General features: G+C 22.1%; 1 protein-coding gene across 7 annotated transcripts in view; it reads left to right on the top strand.

The window, feature by feature from the left end:
* Positions 1-20,054, top strand: part of LOC122508557 (band 4.1-like protein 4) — a 97,381-nt gene that overhangs the window by 6,142 nt on the left and 71,185 nt on the right. For all 7 annotated transcript variants that reach the window (XR_006302243.1, XR_006302245.1, XR_006302244.1 and 4 more), the window contains exon 2: positions 3,983-4,143. Coding sequence is in view for 4 of the 7 variants with exons in the window: in XM_043621987.1 (XP_043477922.1) it covers positions 4,030-4,143 (114 nt within the window). In the remaining 3 variants the exon portion in view is untranslated. The remainder of the gene's footprint in view (positions 1-3,982; positions 4,144-20,054) is intronic.

Here is a 20,054-nt window from a genome sequence, read left to right on the forward strand (position 1 = left end):
CATTCGAATCCGGCTCGAATGACTTTGGACCTCCCCGACATTGCCAGGCTTTTTAGACAGGTGCATTAGTGCTTTTAAAAAAGAAAAAAAGAAAGAAAGAGGGGAAAAAATAAAAGATCAAGTACTTGAGAAATTGAGTGTCGAAGGTATAGAAAAATTATTTCAATTCTCGCTCGCGAATTCCCCACCTTTTGGCAGGAAGAAAAATATTTTTCTTTATCTTCTCGAAAAATAAGGAAAAAAATTGTACTTTCTTCGTAAGAGGAAGAAGCATTGGAAAAAATGTTTCAATAGAGACGTTTCTTTCATTCTTGAAATTCACTTTGTTTTTCAACTGTCAAAATTTGTTTCTACCTTTTGTCAGATTTTTTGCGTGTGCTAAATGGCAAGTTTTTAGAAATTAAAAAAAATCTGAAAAAAGATTTCCGCTTGGAAATTTGTTACTTTGTCTCTTTGGTTGAAATTTAGTTTCTTTTATGATATTTATAGTTTGTGAAATAATATTTAATTATAATTAAATAATATTTTATTTCTTTAGAAATATTAAAATTCTTTTCCGAAATTCAATTATTTCAAAAATTTTAATGCAATTCTTTGCAAAATTCAATTATTTTCAGGAATTTTAATAAAATTCTTTGCAAAATTCAATTATTTTCAGAAAGTTTAATAAAATTTTTTGTAAAATTCAATTTTATTATTTTTATAAATAACCAAAATTCATCACAAGAATTCAATTATTTTCAAAAGTAATAAATTGCTTCTCAGAAATTCAAGTATTTTTAAACATCTTTTTAAAATTCTTGGCAAAATTTCAATTATTTTCAAAAATTTTTCTCAATTCAATGATTTGCAATATCTACTATTTTAATCAAATTTTCTAAAAGAATTCAATTAATTTTAAAAAAATTTAATAAAATTCTACGCAAACCTTTAATTATTTTCATAAATAATAAAAATTCTATAAGAATTCAATTATTTAAAAAAAAATTGGTACTATACATTTTTTCGACAAAAATAAATTTTTAAAAAAATTCGTCAAATTCTTTATGAGAATTGAATTTTAAGAAATATTGAATTATTCAATAAATTATTTATTTTTGTATATAAATAATTGTATTTTAGAAGAATTTTGTAATAAAAATTGATTTGACAATGAATTTCAGTTAGAATGTTACATAATAATTAAATATTAAAAGCATTATAGCGTGAATTTTCAGAAATAAATGAATATTTGAAAAGGTTTCATTTTAAAATCTTTGAAAGTTTCAATTTTTCATACTTTTAACTTACAATTTTGTAGAAGAATTAATTTTTTTGAAAAAGTTGATTTGAATTTTACTTGAAATTATTTTTTTTGAAGGGTTTTTATTTTCTATTATATATTTAATTGAAAAATATCCGAATAATTGAAATTTTTGTTAAATTGAATTGTAAACAAATGAATTTAAAAATTCTCAAAGAATTTTTTCAATTATTATTTAATTATTATAAATAATGGACTTAAAGAAGAATTTTAGTTAAAAAAAACTACCAAACAAAAATTTAATTTTGGAGAAGTTATACAAATTATTGCAGAAATTCAATTATTTTTATTTTTCTCGAAAAATGTAATTACATATTCTTAAAAATATTATTAACATTCTTTAAATTTGTTGATAAAATTCTTTATGTGGGAGTTCAATTTTGAAAAACATTCAATTATTCAATAGATTATTTATTATTGTATTTAAATAATTGAATTCTAGAAAAATTTTCTAATAAAAATTGATTTAATAATGAATTTCAGTTAAAATTTTAGATAATAATTGAATATTAAAAGCAATTTAGCGTGAATATTTAGAAATAATTTAATTTTGAAATTAATTTTTTTGAAAAAGTATAATTGAATTTTTTTATACTATTTGAAGTTTTTATTTTTTAATATATTATTTAATTAAAGAATATAGTACGAATAATTGGAATTTCGTAAAATTGAATATTGTAAACATATTTTAAATTCTCAAAGAACTTTTTCGAAAATTATTAAAAATAATATTTTATTTGAAGAAGAATTTTAATTTTTAATTAAAAATTGTAGAAAATAATAATTGAATTGAAATGACAAAAATAATTTTAAAGAAATTTAATTTAATTTAATTATTATAAAACATGAAGAAATCGATGACTTCGAGTCAAAGACTCGGAGTTATCGATATCTTTCTGTTTTATAGTTATTAAAATTTTATTTATAGTTTAAAGTAAAATTTTCTTTTATTTGACTCGGATTGGTTATATTTTTGTCCGTAAATGGTCCGTAATTTTTCATTTTTAATCCGTAAAGTCCGTATTTTTAAATACTTTCATTGTTTCGAGCCCTGCATTATTCATAAAAGAATTTTTTTAATTTAAAAAATAATTTAAAATTTAATATTTTAGAATTAAATTTAATAATTTTAAATACAGTTTTATTTTACATACATTTTTTTGTAATAAAAGCCAAAAACTGATTATTAAATTGAAATAAATGATTTAGTATAATTTAAATAAATTATAATTATAATGAGCATACTTGATTAGTTTTATAATAGATGCATGGAAAATATAATGCAAGTTTACGACAGTAATAAAGTAAGATGAATATACTGAGAGAGTGTTTCATAATTTTTTTTTCTTCCAGGGATCTTTATTAAAATTTCAAGAAGCCTATGACTAGGAAGGATACTTTTTTTTTATAGCGCATCAAAGTGAATATCTTGATGCGTATATAAGACACCCTGGGGAATCGTATTCGACGCGTATAATGTTAGAACTATGAAGTAACGGTAAAGACGAACATTGGAGAGGAAAAGGCATTTTGAGACGCTTGAATCTCTTTTCAGTGCGCACGATACATCAGGAAGCGCTTTGAAGAAGAAGTGTTATCAAATATCTTGATGTAGTCCACACACACAAAAAAAAAAAAAAAATTAAAATTCACCTCCGTAACGATCGTTGATTAGAAGAATTGCTGCTAAAAACAGAGGGAAACTATATAGGATTAATCTCTATTTTCCACATCGTTTTTTAATAAATTATTCATCATGAATTTTGATTGTATAAATATTACAAATTCTCGATTGAAGATGATTGAATTTTCAATAGAATTCTCTTCCAATTTCCTCTTTTGTCTCGCGATGTCAACTGAGTTCATTTTCGTAAATAGCCATCCTCTCTAGAATTCAATAATGATTATCCTTACTGTCGGGCAACTTGTAATATAATCGCCGAGATCTCTATCTTTCTTGTTTTCCGATAAAAGTGTCAAGTAACATCTTCCATTTATCTCCCTCTTTCTCTTTCTCTCTTTTCGTCTCCGAATATTTTTATTCCAATTTCAATTTTAGTTTTATTTTTCCGTTTTTTGCAATTATTATTAGAAAATTACGCTTTGAAAATTATTGTAAAAAATCTAAGAATTGACATGGTAATTTGTATCGTAATATTTATTGTCAGTTTAAATATTGAACTTTTTGAGTGAATTAACGATGGGATGTTTTATTGAATAATAATTTAATGAGTATTCCTTTTTAACGATCTTGAAATAAATGCGAAATTAATTAAAACTCATTAGCGGTTCAGAGAGAAAGAGTTCAGAGAGATAATTGAAATTATAAATCTCGAGAGAACATAATTTGTGAATTTTCGCAATGCTATTGACTCGAGTGCGGTATTATGTGGAATTAAAAAATAATAAAAAAAATTATTATAAAGCCAAGTAATATCTCTCTCTTTCTCTCCTTTTACCCTACGGTCAATTTTAATTCATCGAAAGGGGAACGCCTTGTTCTCGCCTCTCTCGATAGAGATAAGATCAAAAAATTGACTGATTAACGATCCAGATGAGTTTTCCTTTCGACAGTGCGATACTTGCGATAATATTTTAAATACACTTTAGTTTATAGTGTATAAAAAAATTCGATTTTGGTGGGAAAAAAAAAATTAATGTCTTGCTTCTTTTTTTTAGGATGCTTTAAATTCTGAGGAGAATCGTTGGGGTAATATTGAAGAGCAATGGTCGTCGATTGGCTGTGTCCGGGTCTTAGGCCCACTGGCAATCGGAGGCCCCGTCTTCTTCACTGCAAAGTGATTCTTCTCGATGAGCACGAACTTCTTCAGGATGTATTGGTGAGTAATGTTTTTTTTCTATTTTATAAATAGAAATATTACGCTATTTTTAGATATTAATCAGTTTTTTTAGTCGTGAATTTAAAAATTCGGTTGGCGCACACTTTAGGAAAGACAACTTAAAAAATAAACCAATTCTCAACCAACATTTGCAGGTGAAACCAAAAAATGTTTTTTATACTTTCGTATATAAAAATATTTACTCCACATTTTGTACAAAAAGAAAATTTCTCTTTCTTAATTAAAATTTTTAATATATTTATTAATTTTTAATTTGATTACTGCATTTTAGCAGTTATTTTCCTGAGCAATAAAATTCAATTTGAATAAGTAATTTATTACTGACAATTTTTATTCAAATTTATAATAATTATCGTCGTACTCCGAATGTCTATTCGCAATTAGAATTTAATCGTTTTTGTTTGTTTTCTGTTTCATAATTTTTTTTTGATAATTTTTTATTTTAAATGTTTAGAGTTTTAAAACTTTTAAAGAAATTTTTTAAAATAATTGAATTTTTACGAGAAAAATTCTTCCCACGAATTCAATTATTTTTAAAAATTTTAATAAAATTGTTTATAAAAATTCAATTATTTTCATAAATAATAAAATTCTTTGCAGGAACTCAATTGTTTGAAATACAACTTTTCTAGAATTTCTCTTAAAAAATTCAATTATTTTTATAAATTTTAATTAAATTCTTCCAAACAATTCAATTATTTCCAAAACTTTTGATAAAATTCTTTACAGAAATTCAATTATTTTCAGTCCAATTGAAACAGAATTTCAATCAATATCAAAAAATTCCAATTCAATTTTAATCTAAGGAAAATAATAAAATATCAAATTTGAATTGTATTGAAAATAATAATGGAATTTCTATATTGAAGAATTTTATAAAATTTTTGAAAATAATTAAACTGTTATTTAAAATTTAATAAATAATAATTAAAATAATTAAATAAAAAAATTGTTTTTAATGCAAAATCATAATTTAACTTAACATTTAAAAATAAAAAAATAAAAATAGAATTAAAAAAAAATTTTTGAAAATAATTGAATAATTTCGAGAAAAATTCTTTCCAGGAATTCAATTATTTTAAATATCATTTTAATAAAATTTTTCGAAAAAATTCAATTATTTTTATAAATTTTAATAAAATTCTTCGAAACAATTCAATTTTTTTTTAAAATTTTCATAAATACTTTACAAGAATTAAATGATTTTCAGTACATTGACAATTTCATTACTTCTGAAAATAATTGAATTCCTTTGAAAAATGAACTATTTATTGATATTATTCAATTCTTTCGATGAATTTAAAAAACATGTTTAAAAATAACTGAATTCTTGAATTGGATTTTATTAAAAGTTTTTTAATTTAACTGAATTCCTGTGAAAAATTCAAATTATTTTTTAAAATAATTGAATTTTCTCGGAGAATTTTTGCAAGATTTTTAAAAATAAATAATAATTAAAATAATATTTTTCAAAAATTGTTTTTAATTCAAAATCATAATTTAACTTAACATTTTAAAAAATAAAAATAGAATTTAAAAAAAATTTATGATAATAATTGAATACTTTCGATATAAATTCTTCTCAGGAATTCAATTATTAAAAAAGTCTTTTTTTAATTACTTATAAAAATTCAATTATTTTCATAAATAGTACAATTGTTTACAGGAATTCAATTATTTTAAATATAATTATAATAAAATTTCTCAAAAAAATTCTATTCTTTTTAAAAGTTTTAATAAAATTCTTCGAAACAATTCAATTATTTTCATACTTTTCGAGAACAATTATTTCCAGGAATTCAATTATTTAAAAAAATTGTAGGTATTAAATTCTTTATAAAAATTCAATTATTTTTATAAATAATAAAATTCTTTGCAAGGATTCAATTATTTTAAATACAGTTTTATAGAATTTCTCTAAAAAATTCAATTATTATTATAAATTTTTATAATATTCTTCGAAACAATTCAATTATTTTCAAAACTTTTGATAAAATTCTTCACATAAATTCAATTATTTTCAATCCAATTTAAATAAATTTCAATTAATATCATAAAATTTCAATTCAATTTTAACTTAAAGAAAACAAGAAAATAATTATAATTTAAATAAAATTTGAATTGTATTAAAAAAATTGAATTTCTGTGAAAAATGCTATCAAAGTTTTAAAAATAATTGAATTGTTTCAAAGAATTTTATTAAAATTTTTAATAAAACTTTTAAAAATAATTGAATTCTTTGAAAGAATTTTGTTTTTTATGAAAATAAGTATAATTATATTATCTGTAAAGTTGTTAATACTTTTTGTAAAGAGAGTTTTGTTTTTTGAATTATATATAAAAAAATGTGTGCAATTTATTATTTAAAATAAAATTTATTGCTTTTTTTGGAAAATAACTAACTAGAATCTGGTATGAAATTTGTAATCAACAATCCCGAAAATTCACAAATAATTTTTAGACAGAGTTGATCATTTTTGATTGTTATGTATTGAGTTCGGAATTTTTATTTTTGAAAATTTTATGTTAGATTCAGAAAATAATAAAAAAAATAGTCTCCCAAGTAATAAATTGAAAAAATTAAATATTAATAAATATTATTATATAGTTGAATATTGTGTAAAAGGATATTGATATTATCTAACTTTACAATTTTTTGTTGTAGAACACGATCACAAATTTGTAGAGAAAGCAGAATAAATCGAGTGTTTCTAATGCCATGACATATTGTCGATATTTAAGAATAAAAGCTACTGAGAAACATAAATATATATAATATTTTTATATAGTTATTGTTGATAAACGAGTGTAGGTGGTTTTTGAGATGGTTTAAAGTTGTTCAAGTGTGCAGTCAACCATTAGAAATACGAAGCATAATGTGCCATTAAAGTCCACTAACCACACTAACGTGCATGTAGGCACGCCATTATCCATTCAGTGTGATAAATCGATGACAAGGATTTCCGACATACAAATCCAAAGCCTTTGTACCCGTTTTAGTCGAAAATTTCCCCCTTCCCCCCTAAAATACCCCTGAGAGATTAGAATAGAAAGCTTTTAGCCAAATTCAATCCTTTGAGTATGTGGTTCGCACCTCGTAACTTTTAGTCTAATTAAAATCTACTTTCATAAGGCAACTCTATATTCTTTTCTTGAAAAAAGTTTTTTCCCTTTTTTGAAAAAGGAACCGTATCACTTTTTCTTTTCTAAAGAAAAGAAAAATCGACAAGTTGGCAATTTGATTAAAAAGTTTGAATTTAATAAAAGAAAAAGTTCGACTTTCAATATTTGCTGAATTTTTTCTTTTTTCTTATATGCGAAATGCTTTATTATATTTTTATGTTTATTGTTTTTTTTTTTATTGAATGGTCGTCGACCAAAATTTATAAGTATTTATCGTTTGGTAATTTTTTACAATACGTCGGTAAAGAGTATAAAAGGAAATTTCGTTATTTATCACAGACTTCGAAAATAGAACATTATTGATTCTCGATTTCGTGTTTCTATTTGCAAAAGAATGAAAAGAAAATAAATATTTATTGACGATTTAAGAGATTTGTGAATTGAACATTGCTGTTTTTATTTGGAACACGTAACGATCAAAGGGATATCGGATTTCTAGAAAATTACCCTATTAAATTGTGCTAGAGAATTTCCGAAACCACTGATCCGAATCTTTTCATCTATAGAGAAGTATCGCTTCATTGGCTGTTGGATATCAAATACATATACATATATATACACACAGAATGCAAAAGAAAGGGAAAAATATTTGTTGATGAGATTGGAAAAATTTTATGAGAATGTACAAAAAATGAATTCTAGAATTTTTTTGCCCTAAAAAGAAAATAAATAAATAAATAAATATAACTATCGATGTGTTAAAAACGTTTCTGTTTGCGCTGAATTTTTTATAGAGAAAATACTCCACTTCTTCGGCGCTTTTGACAACAACTTTATTAAATCAAAAAGAATATTCTGTAGATTTTTTTTATATTCTGTTGAGTATTTTTTATATTCTGTAAAATAATTTTTATACTCTTTTTAAATATTGTTTCATCTACTAAATATTGTTTTAATATTTTATATATTTATTAAAAATATTAAATATTTAAATATAAATATAAATAAAATATTAAATATTTTTTTAACAAAAAATATTAAAATAATATTTAGTAGATGAAACAATATTCAATGGGACAATTTTCAGAAAATAAAAAATATTCTACGGCATATTTTTTAGGAAATAAAAAATATTCTATTAGAATAATCAATTATACAATTCCAAAATGTTAACTACAATTTTTTTTAATCAATTCTTATTAGAATTCGACAATAATTGAATTATTCAAATACAAAAAGTTTTTGTGAAATTTAATTATTTTCCAAATTTTTAGTTACAATTCTTCAAAAAAATACTATAATATTTAAAAATAATTTTTTAAGGTGAAAAAATAAAATTCTTTGAAATAAAACGTTTATTTTAATGAAATTTGAGAAAATTTCCTATTTTTTCAATTTTTTAAAATTATTTTCTGAAATTCAACTAGGTATTATAAAAAATAATAATTTTTTTAAAAATTAACTTTTTCAGAATTTCTGTATGAAATTTTTCAAATTTAATTAATTTTTGTTTCATAAACATTTGAATACTTATTGTTATTTATTTGTCCACCAGAAATAAAAATTTCAAAATACTTTTAATGTAGAACCTTTTGAAATTTAATTATTTTTAAAAATTAGAACTGCAATTCTTCCAAATATTGAAATATTTTCTAAAATATTAAAGAAAATTCTTTTTCAAATCGATTCTTACCAAAAAGTTCAACTATAATTGATTAAAAAGAATTTTTGAAAGTCAGAAATAAATAAATAAGGTGGTTCATTCAACAGAATTTAGACCTTTATTTATTTATTTATTTATTTATTTATTTATTAATGAATAATTTTATTTAAAAATTTCAAAATTAATTGAATTTTAAAATAGTTTCGTTTACAATTTTCATAAATAGATGAACATCAAAACATTTTAATTTCAAATTTTATAAAATTTTAACTTTGAATGAATTTCATTAAAAATTCTAAAGAACTTAAATTTTTGCTAAAATTTTCAAAACTTAAATTATTCTGAAATTAGTTAAATTTTTTAATTAATTATTAAAAATAAAGAAATAAGACAGGAATTTTAGTTAAAAACACTAAAGAAAATTTGACTTTTAAAGAAGTTTCAAATGATTACAAAAATTCAATTATATTCAAAAATTTAAAGAAATTCTCGTTACAATTTCAATTCTCTTTATAAATAATAAAAGTCTTGTTCGAAATTCAATTATTTTCAAAAATGTTAATAAAATTTTTGGCAAAATTTAAATTATTTTCAAAAATTTTCCTCAATTCAATGATTTTCAATATCTACCATTTTAATAAAATTTTCCAAAAGAATTCAATTAATTTTTAAAAAAATTAAATAAAATTCTACGCAAGCCTTTAATTATTTTCATAAAATAATAAAAATTCCACATGAATTCAATTATTTACAAATTTTTCATAAATTTCTTCGCAATCATTCAATTATTTTTATAAATAATAAAATTTTTACTGTGATTCAATTATTTTCGTAAATAATAAAATTCTTTTTAGGAATTCAATTATTTTCATAAATAATAAAACTCATCGCAGAATTTCAATTATTTTTAATACAATTTTAATCGAATTCCTCGAAGTTTTTATTTTAAAAAATATATTAATTGTAGAATTTTCGAATAATCGATGAAATTTCGTAGAATTGAATCGTGAACAAATACATTTTAATATTCTCGGAATTTTTTAAAAAATGATTGTAAATAATTGATTTCAAGAAGAGTTTTAGTTAAAAATAGAAAATAATAATTGAATTGAAATGATGAAAATAATTTTGAAGAAGTTACAGTAAAAATATTTCTTATAGTAGAAAATAATGATCTTATCAAAAGGTTTGAATTTGAATATTTTGAAAATTTTAATTCCCATGAAAAATTAATAATTAAATATTTATTTAAAAAAAAAAATATTGTTTCGAATAATTTTACTGTTGAAGAAATTTATAAATAAATGTAATAGAACATTGTTTTGAGTATCTAATCATTTTTAGAGTGAATCGCAGAATATATTCTTTAGGGAAAAAGTCAAAATTTTTTCTGGAAATCAGGGAAAAACAAAATTAAATTTTTGTGGCAACTCGAATCATTATTAAAAAATTTTATAGAAGCTATATGATAAAAAATTTGAATTATATATGCAAGTTGTATAAACAAATAAGTTTTTGTCCCCTTTCTGAGGGAAAAAATTCCTCTTTTTTGAGGAAAAAAATCCATATTTTTTGAGGAAAAATGGTACTGTGATGCCTGTAATTGATAAAGTAAGAAGAATTAAATTATCTAATTTCCCAATGAGTAAAAATTTAGTAACGGGAAAATTAATTTCAATAACAATTTTTATTTAGACGAACTAAATAAAAATTCAGTCGCATTGTTAGGAATTCAAAATAATGAAATGAAAATCTGTTTCTAATTTGTAGATAAAAAGCAAAGGTTCCAAAATGTGGACAAAAATTGCAAAAGAGAAAAGGAAGAAAAAGAAAAAGAAGAAGTAGAAAAAGTAGAAAGACTGGAACACTAATAGGTGTTAAAGGCATACGCATCTACATTACATATATATCCATTGAAGGTGAATTCGTCTGGGTAAGCACGCGTTAATTCGTGGCGAAACGCGTCTCTTATTATGCCACTTGATGGCACCCAAAGGTGCTTACCTTGGCACACGAGCCTCATGGGTTGTCCGATTAAGCGATGGCATGTAATAATAATCGCTAGAGATGATACGGCAATAGTGCCTTTTGAGGGTTCTATTAAGACGGTTTATATGATTTTGCCCTCGTATATAGTATACACCGCATCGCACCGCCACGAAAGCCTTGCTGCACATTATTATCATCAGTAATCTCTCTCAGACTTTCCATCCCTCTTCAGTCAGTTTACCAACCTGGCGATTTGCAGTATGGATCGTATAAATTGTACTCGAGTGCAGTGCTGTTCAAGGATACTCTCTCTCTGTAAATCTATGTAATTTCTCGTCCCTCTCCGATACGATGGAACATAACCGCCTCTTTATTATGGCTCAACTATACACAACCTACAAAGAAAGATTTATTTGGACAAATAAAGATTTATTCCAATACGAATATCATAAGTGCTCGACGATTATTTATCCTCATCGCTATAGATATATACACAGTTGTTCCTTCAGCTAAATCAACTGTCAACTTTAATGTATAACTGATTTTCATACTGATCGAATATTTCCTCCATTATCCCATTTTTCAGCAAAAATTGCTGATTATTGCCTGAAACATGTGCCACAGGTCAGGGAATTCAGGGAAAAGTCAGGGAAAGTAAAATTAGTCAGGGAATATAGAGTCAGGGATTTTTAGTAAAGGTACTGGAAAAAATAGAATTTTAAAAATTCTTGAAAAAACTCTGAATTTTGATGTTTTTTTGTTTGCCTCGTAGACTATGAGATTACCACGAATTTTAATGCAAAACCTTCAATTTTTTCTATTTCAGACAATAATTTCTTTTTAAATAACTTAATTTTACAAGAACTATCATAAAATTATGACATAAATTATTTAATGAATCATTTTTACAATTTTCATAAATACTAGATTAATAAAAGAATTTTAGTTCAAAATACTAAAAAAAAATTGAATTTTGGAAAAGTTACAAATAATTCCAGAAATTCAATAATTATTTTCAAAACTAACAAAATTTTTTGCAGAAATTCAATTATATTCAAAAATTTTAAAAAAAATTCTGGATATTTCAATTATATCTTTAAAAACAATATAATTCTTCTCCAAAATTCAATTATGTTCAAAAATTTCTAAAATATTCTCGTCAAAATTTCAATTATCTTTATAAATAATACAATTTTTCGAAATTCAATTATTTTTAAAAACTTGAATAAAATTCTTGGCAAAATTTCACAGGAATTCAATAATTTACAAAATTTTTAAATAAATTTCTTCGAAATAAATCAATTATTTTCATAATTTATAAAATTTTCACAGGAATTCAATTATTTAAAAAAATTTAACAAAGTTCTTTTCAAGAATTTAATTATTTTTAGAAATAGTAAAATTCTTCACTGTAATTCAATTATTTTTATAAACTTGAATAAAATTATTCGCAGAAATTAAATTATGTTCAACAATTTAAAAAAAATTCTTGACGAAATCAATTATCTTTATAAACAATAAAATTCTTTAATATTTAATTATTTTAAAATTTTTTTTTTAAATTCTTGTCAAAATTTCAATTATTGTTATAAATAATAAAATTTTTCCTCCAAATTCAATTATTTTTAAAAACTTGAATAAAATTCTTGGCAAAATTTAACAGGAATTCAATAATTTACAAAATTTTTAATAAATTTCTTCGAAATAAATCAATTATTTTCATAATTAATAAAATTTTCACAGAAATTCAATTATTTAATATAAAGAATTTCAAAAATTTTTTCGAAAAATATCAATTATTTAAAAAGAATTTTATAAAATTCGTCGCAGGAATTCAATTATTTAAAAAATATTTTACAGTTCTTTTCAAGAATTCAATTATTTTTAGAAATAGTAAAATTCTTCACCATAATTCAATTTTTTTTTTAAACTTGAATAAAATTCGTTGGAAGAATTAAATTATTTTCAAAAGTAATAAAATTATTCGCTGAAATTCAATTATGTTCAAAAATTTTTTAAAAATTCTTGTCAAAATCAATTATCTTTATAAATAATAAAATTCTTTAATATTCAATTATTTAAAAAAATTTTTTAAAAATTCTCGTCAAAATTTCAATTATTGTTATAAATAATAAAATTTTTCCTCCAAATTCAATTATTTTTAAAAACTTGAATAAAATTCTTGTTAAAATTTCACAGGAATTCAATAATTTATAAAACTTTTAATAAATTTCTTTGAAATAATTCAATTATTTTCATAAATAATACAATTTTCCCATGAGTTCAATTATTTAATATACAAAATTTCATAAAATTTTTCGAAAAATATTAATTATTTAAAAAGATTTTTATAAAATTCGTCGCATGAATTCAATTACATTTAAAAACAATTAAAAAAATTCTTTTCAAGAATTCAATTATTTTTATAAATAATAAAATTCTTCACCGAAATTCAATTATTTTAGAAAAATTTTAATAACATTTTTGTGAAAAATTTTAATTATTTTCATAATTAATAAAACTCATCGCAGGATTTTAATTAATTTTTGATACAATGTTTTAATCAAATTCCTCGAAAAATGTAATTATTCTTAAAAATTTCATTAAAATTTGTCAAAATAATTGAATTATTTAAAAATTTGTCGATAAAATTCTTTATCAGAATTCAATTTTAACAAACATTCAATTATTCAATAAATTATTTATTTTTTAATTTAAATAATTGAATTCTTCTAGAATTTTCTAATAAAAATTGATTAAAAAATGAATTACCGAATAATCGATTTATTATTTATGAAAATAATTGAATTATTGCAACGAATTTTTTTACAATTTTTTCAAATACATAATTGAATTTTTTTGAGAAAATTTACTATTTTTAAAAATAATTGAATTCTTGCGAAGGATTTTATTAGGATTTTTGTAAATAATTAAATTTTTTTTGAAAAATTTCATGGTAATTTAAATTATAACAAAACATGAAGAAGGCGATCACTCCGAGTCAAAATCTCGGAGTGATCGCCTTCGTTATGTTTTGTAATAATATTCTTATAAATTGTTGAATTTCAAAAAGATTTTAATTTTAATGTTTTGAAAATCCTATAATTCCTATGGAAAAATAATGATTAATTATTTATTTAAAAAAGAAGTTATTGTTTTCGAATAATTTTACAGTTGAAGAAATTCGTAAATAAATGTAATAGAACATTTTTTTTGAGTATCCATTAATTTTGAGAGTGAATTAGAATATTCTTTAGGGTCAGGGAAAAAGTGAGAATTTTGTCTGGAAATCAGGGAAAAGTCAGGGAAAAATAAAATTAAATATTTGTGGCAACCCTGATGAAAATAAGTTTTGAAAAATAAAACCTTGAAATTTCGCAAAACGATTCAATTAGCTTGTGTGTATACATTTCGATTATACGGCGTGGAAATGAAGTCATTTGTGTATGAGTCAAAAACCTGCTTGTAAAATTTTATCTCATTATTGAAACAACTTGGAAAGAAATATCGAGACTTATATACATAATATAAAGAGATAAAAAGTGTGGAGTGAAACAAAAAAAAAAATGAGGAATAAAATTGTAAAATAAATTTCAACGTTTAAATATAACAAAAGCAGTGGCTAATGGTTTTGCAAATCAGAAAGTTGAATCGGTAATTCACGCGCCGATGGTGGCAATGTGCTTTGGGCTATAGAAATAAAATGTGTATTTTGAATGAGAGGCGTTTTGTATTGAAGAATGAGAGAAGAAGGGACGTACACACCAAGTGCAATGGAAAATCATATATACATACACACATATCTCTGAGAATCATTTGCTTTGTAACTGCCAAATGAATGAGACGTGATCAGTTTCTCCTGCAATTCAAATAAAGCTAAACTCACATATATATATTCAACTTTATACAAACTTTACGAATATTGTATTCTCAAACAAACGTTTCAACGATAGTAATTATCGCGTAGTTTCTACATTTCGAGTTGAGTTTTACAAAATTAGGAAACATTCATTACCGAAATTGTTTTTCACGACGGGTTTTTGAAAAATTTCTTGTTATTTATCAAGTGTGGAAAAAGAAGTTCAAATAAGGACTGAGTCAGTGATAAATTATTTATACTCAGTCTTCCTAAATCGTATACTACTTTTCTTTTTTTGATTTTCATTTCGGAAATTTCTTGGCAAATGGAAAGATTGCTTTTCCTATTTCTTTTGATAACGATTTATCGAGCGGTATTAACAATAAAGTCAATCGAATATAAAAACGAAAAAATTGCATTAGACTATATTTGAAAATATAATTTTCTTTTTATACAAATGACGTGTGAAGGGGATTTTTTCCAATTTCTTTTTTCTTTCCTCTCTTTTTCTATTACGTAACGTATCATAATTTTAATTCACCACCCCAAGTTTTTATATTCTTTTTCAGCGATAATAATTTGATAGAATTTTTTTCTTCAATAATAATCATCAGTTCACTGTTGCGTAATTCTAAAAAATATTCTATAGAAAATTGAAAAACAAACTATTATTTATTTTATAATATAAAAATAATCAAGAGATTCTGTCCTCACGTGAAGATAGGGTCACTAAAATACTAAAGTATTTTAGTGAAATTATTTTTCCTACAATTTTGGCAATAACATAATTTTCGCAGGACAAGGAAATAAATAAAATAAGGAACTTTTATCCAAAATGTTTTAAAAAATTATTTTTAAATATTATTGAATTTTTTTAACAATTGTAAAAAAAATTTTTGAGAATAATTAAATTTTACAAAAATTTTTGTATTCCATTATAGTATTGATGTTTTTTTATGTAATTTGATTATATAGAAGAACTTTAGTATAAGAATCGATTCGATAAAGAATTTCAGTTAAGACTTTAGATAATATTTGAAGAATTAGAAAAATTGCAGTTCTACTTTTATAATTCAAAAGGTTTTACATTGAAAGTATTTCGAAATTTTTATTCCTGGTGGACAAATAAATAACAATAATGAAAAAAAAATTTTTTAAATTAATTAAACAAAAATTAATTAACTTTGAAAATTTTAGATTAGAATTTTTGAAAAAATGAGGATTTTAAAAAATCGTAATTAAAACTTTATGAAAATAGTTAAATATTCGAAAATAATTTTAAGAAATTGAAAAAATAGGAAATTTTCTCAAATTTTATTAAAATAAATTTTACATTTCAAAGAATTTTATTTTCTCACTTTAAAAAATTATCTATAAAATCATTGAATTTTCTGAAAAATTGTAAATAAAAATTTTGGAAAATTAAATTTTACAACAATTTTTGTATTTAAATAATTCAATTTATTACAGTAAAACTTTTTGATAAGAATTGATTTGAAAAAGTATTTTAGTTAAAATTTTAGGAAATATTTGAAGAATTGAAAGAATTCTAGATCTAATTTTTTTTTAAATAATTTAATTTCAAAAGGTTTTCCATTAAAAGTTTTTTGGAAATTTTAATTCCTAATGGACAAATAAATAATCAATAAAAGTATTCAAATGTTTATTCAACAAAAATTAATTAAATTTGAAAAATTGTATTTAGAAAATCTAAAAAACTCAGGTTATTTTGTATTTTAATGAATTTTATTTTCTCACTTTAATAAATTATTTTTAAAAAAATATAGTATTTTTTTGAAGAATTGTTACTAAAAATTTGGAAAATAATTAAATTTTACAACATAAATAAATAAATAAACAATTTTTGTATTTAAATAATTCAATTATCTTTGAATTCTAATAAAAATTGAGTCAAAAAAGAATTTCAGTTAAAATTTTGAAAAACAATTGAATATTAGAAGCGTTATAACAAGAATTTTAAGAAATAATTAAATTTAAAAATCTTTTAAATTGAAATATATTTTTACTATTTTAATTTTGAATAATTTTATTTGAAAATTCTAAAAAATAATTGACTTTTGGAAAAATTGCAGTTGTAATTCTTAGAAATAGGTTAAAAAATGTTTAATTTTAAGAGATTTTACATTGAAATTATTTGAAATTTCAATAATAAATGACAATAAATTTCTAAATATTTGTTTAACAAAAGTTATTGAATTTTTAAGTACCTACATAATTTTATGTAAAAGTTCTAAAAAATTAGGTTTTTGAAAATAGTAATTCAAATTTTTTTGAATTGAATACTTTTTGATAATTGAATTCCCAAAAAGAAATTTAAATTCGAAACAATTAAAATTTTTTGTCAAATTTCATTGAAACAAAATTTTTTCTATTCAAAAAAAAATTTTACTTCATGATTTATTTTTTAAATAAATGTATAAAATATTTCTACTCTATCGAATAAGGAAAAAATTGAATTATCATAATTTAAACTTTCGTGCTTTTTATCCTTGGAAAAGAGACAAAAAAAAAAATTTTTTTGATGGGAAGTCTAAGTTGTAAAGTCACACCGTCCTTCAATTTATTTCTCTTTTTTTCTATCTTTAAGGATATAATATAAAATAAAATCTTTAGGTGCAATCATGTTCGCAATGTGAAAAACGTATTTGAAAGCCCCATTATGCTTCACGCTAAAAGAACACGCCATTTTTAGGCGAAGCTGTGTAACATTATCGTTCATAAATCCTAAAATTCTTCTAAGCCTATTACGTACACGCAATACAACTTTTCACTCTCTTTTATCTTGACGTCCCTACATATTTTTTTTCTCCTTCTTCTATACACTTAGACAAATAATCCTGAAAGTGAAGGATTGTAAAATAATTGCCTTTCAAGAAAATGCGATTCGAACTATTAAACTGTTTCCCTTTTTTTTTTTTTACTTTTTTTCGTTACTTTACGTTTATGGCTGTTATAAAAGGAACCGATAAATATTTAAAGATCAATAAAATTAGAATGTTGAATTCACTTCTCTTTTTTTTGACAAAAATACGTATTTCTTTATTTCATGATTTAATGAATATTAATATTAAGAAGTAAAATTAAATCAGATTTCGTGAAAGAAATTAGAAAAAGAGAAAGAAGAAAAAAAAGCAAAAAAGAGAAGTGGAAAATTAAATATGGGAAAAATATTAACTAGACTTGATTTTGAAAACTGGAAAATTTTTTTTTTTCAACTCGACAATTGGCGAGAATTTATATTCTATAATTCTCTTCGTCACTAAATAGACAAAAGATTGAGAATATTTATTTACATTCGGAGAATTTTTCATATTATTTAATAATATTTTGTAATATTGGAAATTTTTGAACAGAATTTTTTTTATTCTTTCTTTGCAGAGTAAATTTTTTTTTTGAAGTTTGATTTATTTTAAAAATTTAGATATTAAAATTTTTCGACGTGGTTATTCGTGTGAGCGAGACATAAATTTTGCTGCGAGAACTGGAGTTTTTACTCTTTAAGGATAATATTACGGTTAAATAATAAGTATGATTTATATATGGATAATAATAATTTGACTAAACGGATTTATGGCTCTTCTTTATTATTCAAAATATTGCGCGATAAATTATTGATTGCTTTCATTTTATAGTATTCTATAATGGGAATAATCACATATCATTCTATATAGAAGGGACGAAAATTCTTTTATTCATTCGGAATACATTTTTTTATCTCTTAATTTTTTCCTCAATTATTCAAATTTTTCTCTATTACCTATTTCACTTTTTTATGTTTTTTTTTCTCTTTTCTTCTGATTTTTGTCCTGTCTTTGATTTTCTTTCAATTTCCGTTTTTCTCTTTTTCTATTTTTTCTTTTTGCTTTTTTTTCATTTTCTCTTTTTTGTATTTTTTGCTTTTTCTATTTTTTCTCTTTTTTTGCCTTTCTTTCGTTTTCTGTTTTTCTTTTTCTCATTTTTGTATTTTTGACTTTTTCTATTTTTTCTCTTTTTTTTGGTCTTTTTTTGCCTTTCTTTCGTTTTCTTTTTTCCTTTTTTGCTCTATTTTCTGTCTTTTTTCCCCTTCTTTCGTTTTCTGTTTTTCTTTTTCTCTTTTTTGTACTTTTTGCTTTTTCTATTTTTTCAGAATTTTTTTTTGCCCTTCTTACGTTTTCTGTTTTTCTTTTGCCCTTTTTTGTATTTTTTGCTCTATTTTCTGTTTTTTTGCCTTTCTTTCATTTTTTGTTTCCCTTTTTGTATTTTTTGCCTTTCTTTCGTTTTCTGTTTTTCTTTTGCCTTTTTTCTATCTTTCTCTTTTTTGTAATTTTGCTTTTTCTATTTTTTCTCTTTTTTTTGCTTTTCTTTCGTTTTCTGTATTTTTTCCCTTCTTTCGTTTTCTGTTTTTCTTTTGCCCTTTTTTGTATTTTTCTCTTTTTTGTAATTTTGCTTTTTCTATTTTTTCTCTTTTTTGTCTTTTTTTTGCCTTTTTTGCCTTTCTTTCGTTTTCTGTTTTCCTTTTTTCTTTATTTGATCTATTTTCTGTCTTTATTCCCTTCTTTTGCTTTTCTTTCGTTTTCTGTCTTTTTTCCCTTCTTTCGTTTTCTGTTTTTCTTTTGCCCTTTTTTGTATTTTTCTCTTTTTTGTAATTTTGCTTTTTCTATTTTTTCTCTTTTTTGTCTTTTTTTTGCCTTTTTTGCCTTTCTTTCGTTTTCTGTTTTCCTTTTTTCTTTATTTGATCTATTTTCTGTCTTTATTCCCTTCTTTCGTTTTCTGTTTTTCTTTTTCTCTTTTTTGTACTTTTTCTGTATTTTTTTTGCCTTTCTTACGTTTTCTGTTTTTCTTTTGCCCTTTTTTGTATTTTCTGTCTTTTTTTTGCCTTTCTTTCATTTTTTGTTTCCCTTTTTGTATTTTTTGCTTTTCTTTCGATTTCTGTTTTTCTTTTGCCCTTCTTTGTATTTTTCTCTTTTACTATTCTTCTCTTTTTCTATTTTTTCTCTTTTCTGTTTTTTCTTTTTTCTGCCTTTTTTTCTTTCTTTCTTTTTGCCTTTCTTATACTTTCATTTCTTTCTTTTCTTATTCCAAAATTTTTTTCTTTCCTCTCGTCTCTTACTTCCTTTTTTTTTATTACCTTCGTCTTTCTTCTCTCTCTTCTTTTTTAGTTTTGCCTCTTTTTTTATTATAAATTTTCAAATTTATTTTCTTCTTTCGAAGACTATTATAGTTGAATGTAGGTTGAACCTGGAACTGATAGAAGTC

This window comes from Leptopilina heterotoma, unplaced genomic scaffold (assembly GCF_015476425.1).
Source record: "Leptopilina heterotoma isolate Lh14 unplaced genomic scaffold, ASM1547642v1 Lhet_54, whole genome shotgun sequence".
Lineage (NCBI taxonomy): Eukaryota > Metazoa > Arthropoda > Insecta > Hymenoptera > Figitidae > Leptopilina > Leptopilina heterotoma.